Source organism: Rhagoletis pomonella, unplaced genomic scaffold (assembly GCF_013731165.1).
Source record: "Rhagoletis pomonella isolate Grant_MI unplaced genomic scaffold, Rhpom_1.0 Rhpom_scaffold_00018, whole genome shotgun sequence".
Lineage (NCBI taxonomy): Eukaryota > Metazoa > Arthropoda > Insecta > Diptera > Tephritidae > Rhagoletis > Rhagoletis pomonella.
Window position 1 is genome coordinate 304,301 of NW_023458572.1, and position 9,151 is coordinate 313,451.

At 37.6% G+C, this 9,151-nt stretch overlaps 1 protein-coding gene across 1 annotated transcript in view; it reads left to right on the forward strand.

The window, feature by feature from the left end:
- Positions 1-8,759, forward strand: part of LOC118749526 (protein bunched, class 2/F/G isoform-like) — a 41,984-nt gene extending 33,225 nt beyond the window's left edge. The window contains exons 2-3 of the mRNA XM_036484334.1: positions 6,751-7,385; positions 7,605-8,759. Coding sequence (XP_036340227.1) covers positions 8,115-8,759 — 645 coding nt within the window. The 5' untranslated portion in view covers positions 6,751-7,385; positions 7,605-8,114. The remainder of the gene's footprint in view (positions 1-6,750; positions 7,386-7,604) is intronic.
- Positions 8,760-9,151: the final 392 nt, after the last annotated feature.

Consider the following 9,151-nt stretch of genomic DNA (forward strand, 5'->3'; position numbering starts at 1 on the left):
CCTGACAGCAGCAAGTAGTAGATACTTAATTGATTAATGACTGAAAAATTTTTCGCTAACTAAATACACGCATACATATCGTTACCTTAATATAGAAAGGCCCTAACTCATATAGTCGCTGAGATACAAAAAGCCGTAACTAAGTAAGCATTCTAAATTCCCTTTTGATTGATTATGATGCATTTCATCTATATATAAGCCCCACATAATTTTAAGCAATAAAAAAATTTTTAGTCAGTTACGGTTTTATTAAGGTAACGGTAAAAAAGGGTAAGGGTAAAAAAAAAGATGCCGTTTTTGCACCCGAATTACAAAACTTACCATATTTGAAGACGTCCTCCAAAATATTTCAGAAAAATATTAAGATTTAGTTAGCTGAATAGCGATTTGAATATATCTCCAAAAATGGAGTTTTTATAAATAAAAATTATTTCTTAAAGAACTTTTTGAAAAAAATCCTCTCAGATGACCAAAAAGATTAAGCTTAAAAAATCTGCATACAAATATTCAAAACTCTCTTCAACGGAATCGTAATAACGAGATTTTTGATGATGTTTTTTTAACTATTTTCAAAGACTGATTTACGAAAACTTGAATAACTGTGCCAAAGCTATTCTGATTTAGAATTGTGTGTGTATTTTCTCATACTTTTTATTTCTGTGCAAAAAACTCATTCACGTCCCTTTTTTTCAAATACCAACACATCTTAGTTCAACTTGGACTGCCCCTCGTTCATCCTACCTTTCTCTTTCATCCTTTGAATAAGTCTCTTACCAAAGGAATAGGAAGGGTTGGAAAATACCTATCCAATGATATCTCACAAGCCTAAATCGGAATAGTTTAGGTTCAGTTATTCAAGTTTTTCTTATACTTATCTTTGAAAAAAGGTTAAAAAATATATGTACATACGGGACGATACCAAATCTAACAAGTGCATATCAAAAAATGATGGAAATTTTTGGCTGGTGGTATTATTGGTCGGTATATTTTCAAAAAATACCTTAGTGAGGCCATCAATAACAATATGGATCTGGACGATATGTGGTAATGGTTGGAAAGTGTTGCGTGCCACGCAGCGGATTCCACGATGGAAAGAGTTGATGGATGGTTATCTGTCGAGAAGGAGATGGAAATTGGCCACCAAGATTGTGATTAAACCCTACTAAAATTTTTATCGTCACGTTTTCTGCACTCAAAAGTTTACGTTAATAACCGGGAATGGACCAAGGCCATTAAGGACAAAATATCCCCGATTATCCCCATCTTTGAATCGGACCTGCGCTTATCACTAAGACCAATGCTACTGGAAATGTTGATGCGTACGTGATCCGCAACTTTATCAGGGCATCAATATTTTAATAAGTGAAAGCAAGAAAAAATAAAGGTGAAGGTTTAAATTAATAACTGTATAAATGCTTGCTAAATGTTTATTGAAAATTGTCTATGGTTGTAACGAATGACCGCGCTATTTTCGACTACGCTATAGCGGAATCCGAAGTGACGTAGTGGTCAGCAGTGCGCGCTACTATTCCGCAGGGTCTGGGTTTAAGCCTGGTTCAAGCTAACATCAAAAATATAAAACATAAAAAGTTTGTAAAGTTTTTCTAAATGAAAAATACCAGTATTCCATAGAAATGTTATAGAATCAATGTTTTTTCGCTAGGATAACTCTGTTTCTCTTCAGGAAACTTCCAATAATACTAAGCAATTTTTTAAGACTAACGATTCTTTCTGGGTAAGATTCTTCCGATTGATTTTCAAGAATTTTATACAATTTCTACGAAAAGGTGATTTTTCTCCATATGAAAGATATGGAAAATTTAATTTGCTGCCTCAAAGCCCTCATCATAATTGTTCTTAATAAAAATATACGCGTTTTCCATTACGAAAAATCCTAGGGGTCAGAGCCTAACATTTCAAAATTTTTTCCTCGCATGTATTTTTGGACCTTCCTACTATATATACATACATATATATTTCAACATAAAAAAAATTACTTTTCACTAAGGCATATTGACCAGCTAGTAGTATTAGAGCAGAAAAAAAACCATCTGGTCGTTGTAGCGCCAAATAAGAAGACGAAGAATATTTGGTATCTAAATTGTCAAATATTATTTACCATTTTTCGCTAGAATTATAAATTTTCAGCATTTGAAAACCAGCTTTTGAAACGTAGCATGCGGGTAAATGTGGTTTTGGTCTAACGCATATACCTACTTCATATGCATTGCTTTCTATCCACATATCAAAATATGACCTTGGCATATATGTAAGTACATATTTTTTCTGAGTAGATACATACAAACTAAATATGTACATATATTCATGTACTTAAACACTTAGGTGTTGCTAGGCCACATTTAATTAATACTTAGAAACCAACCCTGCATCTGCTAATCGCCTGTATTGTCCTTGCGCACGTGCTGCTACACCGCTCAGTTCACGCACACCAATGAACCAGTCACGTATTTGTCTTTGCTTCTTCAATCCTCACCGGCTTGAAAAAAACACACACACTTACATATGTACGTATATATACTTGGTCATGGTGCATGTGTGCAGGTTGAACTAACCGGAAATTACCATATTAACTGTGCTTCCTGCAGAATTAATTAGACTTCCGCTGAGTGCATATAAAAACATGATTATTGACTCAGTCAAGCGGCAAGTCACTCTCCACCATACCGGCACGACCATTTGTATTTTACTTTGTTAGTACAGCAGCCAGGGCCTCAACACACACACACACAGAGAGCAAACCAAACAAATTCATATGAATGTATGCACATTAGGGTGGTGCAAACAAAGTTATGTCGGAATTTTAAAGATCTCATCCCCTAGAATTGTTCCACATCGAAGAAATATACCCCGGTTTATTTTGTTTTTAAATAAAAAAAAATATTTACAGGTCGCTTAAAGCGCGCAAAGTTTTCCCTGTATTTTATATGGGGAGAAAAATCTTCGGAAAATGGTAGAATTCTTGAAAATCAATATTTTCGATCTTTCTCTCAACTTTTTCTACTCCAAATGCTAACTTAACAAATTTTTTAATTTTCCTTATTTTTTTAGGGGGGCAACCGAAAACCCAGAAAAACTTAATGGGGGACCCATAAAAATAGTTTTTATTAGAAATGGCTAAATAAGCAATTGGGTGTTATTATTTGAAGTCTACTGAAAAGAAACTGAGTTTTCCTATAGAAAAATATTGGTTTTCAAGGATTCTATACCATTTCAACAAAAGTTTTTTTTTCTTCTCATATAAACACCATCGAGAACTTTGAGCGCTTTGAGCGATCTATAAAAATTTTTAATAAAAAAATAGTGGTACGTTTTTTTTCGATATAGGAGGTGAGTGCATTAAAATCCCGACTTTTTTTTATTCGCCTGCATTTTTGGACCGCCCTAGTGTACATCAAGGGCATAAAAGGGCCATCAAAGTGGGCCAGCAAGTGCAGACACGAGTTTTAAAATTTAAATTGGCATGTGTGTATGTAGATGAGCATTTGTGTATGTATATGCATATCACCTACACACTGGGTAAAGAAAGAAAAAGAGAAAAAACATACATGCTTTTTGACAGCGCAGCAGGAAATTACAAACAATACTCAGTCAATTTGCGAGCGTATGAGCAGCCCATGTCAACTGTGTGCAATTAGTGCCTTTTGCAGCCATTATTACTCTTTTACCTGCGACGAGTGAAGCAACGAGTGGTAGCCAGAGCTGCCAACTATACTTAGCTATGAAGTGCCATATTAAGGATAAAAAAAGTGCCAAAATGTGCGTAATAGAAAAATAAAAGTGCTAAAAAAAGTGCCATTCTTTATAATTCTTCCCTTTTAGCATTAAAATTAGAAACACATTCCTACAACAAAAGTACAATACCAAATCAAGGTCAACCAGTTGTACGTACTATAGAAATTAGAAAATTGTAGTCGAGAAAAGGAAGTATGTATGCGCAAAGGATTTCACAAAAATGTTTTGAAATATAATTTTTTTCTCGAAAGTGCCATTTGGCGCTTTGTGCCAAATTGAAAAATTAAGTGCCATTAGAAGTAAAATAGGGCCAAAAATGGCACGGTTTGAGCCAAGTTGGCAGCTCTGGTGGTAGCAAGCGTGCATTGCTGAAGAATCAAATACCCATACATACATGGAAGCATTTTGCAATGGTTCATTCTTTACGGCATGCCATGTAAAAAGTAATATTCAGTGTTGGGTACGATGGCTGCATGTGGATGGGCCTATTCAACACGAATGATACTTTGAAGTAATTAGCGAAAGCTGCCATGCGTTAACACAGATGTCAATAGTGAGGTACTCTTAGTAAAACTTAGTTACGGTAAGTGATTTTGTAAAAAAAAAAAAAACAAATTCTAGTACTAGTAGAGATAACACAGAATATAAAGAGAAATATTTTGAAAAATATCGATTATTATCGATATCAGTGATAGTGAAATCAGAGAATAGAACAAGTCAGAAGAAGTCTAAAAGGAAATACATATTTACGTAATGATTAGCAAACATCCGCCATGCTTGACGGCGGCTTAAAATTATTTTTGCATTGTTATTCCCTCCCAAAACTCTTGTGGCCTCATTCATAAAAAATAAAATACATAGATTTTAGGAGCTTTATGAAGGAAGATTTTCAAATGAATTTTCGATTAATGAAGCAGTCTTTATTTTTTTATAAATGTGAGTGTTAGTTAATATATTTTCGAAGCTATGAAGAAAGTAGGTAGAGTATCGACTTTCTCGTGGAAATTTAATTTATAATCATATAACTCAAGTCTACATACATACATACATATCACCCACTTTCTTCAATCAATTTAAATAAATACAATTTTTCAAACAGGTGGCAACCCTCCTCAAAATTATTTTCGGCAGTAAACTTTCGCAAACCTCTTTACTTTGATATCCATATTGAAATATTTAATCTATTTTATTAATTGAATTAAATTAAACTTTCCAACAGGTGGCAACCTTCCATACATTTTTTTCTGCAGCAAGCCTTCTTAAATATCTTTCTTTTGACAGCCCTATTGCAACATTTAGTTTATCTTATCATTTTGCCTTAACTGCAATTCTCAAACAGGTGGAAACTACCTAATTTTTTTTCTTCTATATTTTACCACAGCTGTCAAATTATTTTAACACGTACTCTTATGTAGATACATAATAATTTGGCTACGGCCGGGCAACGCGACGACTGTGGTTGTGGCCCGTTTAGATCTATTTCTATCTTTCCAGCGACAGATAAGGTTCTTCCTCTTATTTTATGTCAGACTCATACAAATTCATGATGTCGCTGCCGCGTTCAAAAAAATCATGTCGTCATCGACAATGTATTTAGATAATGAAGATAACAAATTGGATGCTGTGGCCCGTAGCTCGTCGTTTTCAATGAGTTCAGATCTTTAGACCGCAGGCAATACAGACATCAGCCTGTTACAATTTTATTATATCGAGCCCTAACCGCCAAAATAACGTAAGCGACATTTTTTTCAAAATTTTTCTTTTGATGCAGAAATGCGCCTAAATGCTCTAGGAATATTTCTGCATCCAAAAGAAAATTTTGAAAAAAATGTCGCTTACGTTATTTTGGCGGTTAGGGCTCGATATGCATAGATAATTCAATTGTGAAATGCCTACATATGTATACATATCGTCACTAAACACAAATAAGAGCGAGAACTAAAAAGTTGACAGCGAAGAAAGGCGAAGAAAGGTTCTTAACATAGCTGACAGCGAAGAAAGACGCGTTAACCTATTTTCGGGGTCGACTCTATTAGCGGCTGTAACACTATGTAAATTCCCAAAAGAATTTTAAAATTTTTGGGGAACAATGTCGAAGTGACAGTCCTTGGCCAGGTACAAATCGATGTTTACGCGTCTTTCTCGGCGAAGTTTTTCTCAAGCGTCTTTCTGCGCCAATTTTTTTTTGCGCGTCTTTTTTCGCCGTCAAAACACGAGCGTGCCTTTATTCGTGTCTAGTGACAATATATCCCCGGATAGTGATATGTTATTGTTAGATGCCTTTAAAATTCGCATTTCTTTATAGTCTAAATTGTGGTTAATGGCTTAAAAGGGTCTGAGTAAAATCTCTCTTTTATTAGTTCATTCGCACCGTCAAATAGAAAGACTCCCAGCTGGGAGAAAATAAAAGCTGATGAAGGTAATGTATTTACTATACACAAACCGTCTAGAAACACCAACAAAATTTTAAGGCTTCAAGACTGTACTGAAATCTTAACCAATAGAGAGTATGCTCTACAATATAATACTTCCAGGGGCAGTAGAAATTAATTCCTAAGATAAACGTAAGACTTGCTGAAGATGACACACCAAACCGTATTTGACAAGGGATGACGGAAACTCGTTCTAAAATATAGCATATAACAGGAGTCTTCTTGCACTGAGTTTATGAGCTCAATAAGAGGCTAGGGAGAGTCTAAAAAGAATCGGAAGTGAGCCTTATACGCGGGAAATAAAAGTCACACTTGCCTCAAATAAGTCGACCTTAGCAAAAACGGAAACATCTTCATTTTCGAACATAAGCGGTGGTAACTGATGATTACTGTTGGTCATGGCCGCCTTCACACAAAATTGTCCACCTCTATTTAATGCTATATTAATCTAGATTTGATAGCAGTTAATTAGTAGAAAATATATAGTTTAAACACATACAATTTTGTTGTATATATAGATCTTTGTTTGGCCTAATTCCACCCATTTTTCTTCTTCTTCTTGTAGGCTTTGAAATTTATGCCGTTGTGATGACGCAATGGATTGCAGCCTCAAGTGGGCACTCTTCAATACAAAGACGAGCAAACGCGCACCAACCTGTGAGGCTGCAAATAGCGCGACAACAAAACCAAAATCTAGTGCTACAACAACAGCAACGGCCCTTACGGCTACGGCTGGAGCAAGATCACAAATCAACACAATTAAAATACGAGAAAGGCCAAAAATTGCCAAAACTACGCAAATATCTCTACGGCTTTGGCACATATTGCATAACCGGAAAATAAGCTCATTTATCGCCACAAAAACGACGACCACCACCACCACCACCACCAGCACAACCAAAGCTAGCAGAGGTGGAGTCACGAGCGCCTTGTTCTCGCAAAGACTTTGTGCCCACGGATGCGTCAACAAATCCAATACACGCCTGCTGCGAAGGAGTAAGCAAATTTAACGGCATCCACCAGCTTCCATAAGCGACTACACTTAGTCTGAGAGAGCGGAACACTAAATACATATAAAGGCTCTAGAGGAAAAACAATAACAAACGGACAAAAAACGGGTACAACGACAAATGCTGTTTTAGAGGAAATATTTTAAGCGAAAAAAGGAGCAACCAATCTAAAAAAAAAAAATGAAACATTGTAAGTGTTTTATGAGTTCTGCTAAAGCTTAATTTGTAGAAATGTATTTTAGTTTAAAATTTTGCTACAGCTATTCATTTGTATGTACGTGTCCTATTTTCAAGAATTTTCTTTCTCCAATCCTAGTATCCTTTTTACTTTCATGCAGAAACGACTCAGCTTCGTGGTGTGTGACTTATTTACTTATAAATATTTTTTTTTTTACTTTGCTATTTGCAGCGAATATTTTTATACACAAAGACATGATGGAGTTTGGCTAAAAAGATTTTGGTGCACCTAAAATCGAAATCAAGAATAAAGAAGCTATTACAAAAAAATACAGAGGTAGAACAGAAAAACCAAACTTTACATTACCACTACTAAGCTATACTCTCGTCTACGTGCGAATTCAATTAAATCTTTGTCACGAATTGATTCGCCGCCTTTGCCACGTCTCGTCTTGACTTAATTAAATCCAACTAAATCAATTTGACTCTATTTGAGCTGCGGCAGATTTCACGCCAATTGGAAATTGAACAGCAACCAGCACCACCGACTTGAATACCAAGAAAGCTACATACATTGTCTCTCCATAGCGACATAATCGTTGCAAGGAATCTCAAATTCAGCGAGCCCGCAATTCGCGCTGACCCTGGTGAATCAAGCCAACAAAATAAATTCCCCAACGAAGCAGACGTTTTCGCGCAAATTGTGCCAATCAAGGCGCAATTGTTCATTTGTGCAGTGGCCATGGAGCCTCCTGGCGGCTTGCCGCCGGACAGAGACAGACAACTAGTGCTGCGCCCTCAGCAGCAGCAGCAGCAGCAGCAGCAGCAACTGGTGCCTTTGGTGTCGCAAGTGAAGCCAACTCTAGCACTGAATCTTCAGCAGCAGCAGCAGCAGCAGCAAACGCACTCGACGGCCACCACATCGCCGGCTGCGGTTGGTGCAGCTGCCACAGTGACTGCGACCGTTAGTGCGGCATCGCTCAACACGACCAACGCACTTGTGCGCGCTCTCAGCGGCGATGCTGTGTGTGTAACCGCAGCGGGCGGTAGTGGCGTGGTGCCAGCGAGCACCAGTCCTGCGCTGGCAACTGCAGCCATAGCGATATCGGGCACCACTCAGGCGGCCACTGTGTTCAGCGGCAGCGCCGTGGGTGTACAGCACTATCATCAGCCACATCATACACCCCACCATCCACATCCACCGCACACGCACCACTTGCCAGCGCATCCGCTTCAACCGTATGGCGTTCAGAACTCGTCGTCGACCTCGTCGCTGCTTGGCGGCATCTCGAGCGGCAGCTCCAGCACTTCGAGCGGTGGACAGACCATTGAGAAGCTGTCACGTCCGATGGCATTTGATAAGGTGAGTCCGATAAAGAAAACGTAACTCAATTATATTAAATATATAGAAGAACAAATATTTATTGCATAGCAGAAATGTTGAGAAAAATAACAAAGGGTAGCTAGGAAATATAATATTCGCAGAAGCGACATATGTATGTATGTAGCTTTTGGACTGTTGTAGGCACTCAGCGAACTCTAGGCATTCTTGCTCTTCTTAAAAAAGCGACATGAGCACACTTGAATGACGCCATCTTTATCTTTGCCGTCGTCTCCGCTGCTATCGCTCGACTTCTTTTTCGGGTGATGTACGGGGCAAACCAGTTCCAATTCGTCATTTCCTTCATCTTCAGCGCTTAGCAGCAGATCCAAGGCATTCTCAATAAAATTGATTGGTTGTGTGGGCCCTGCCAAGCTGTAAGGGGGCAACAGTAATGG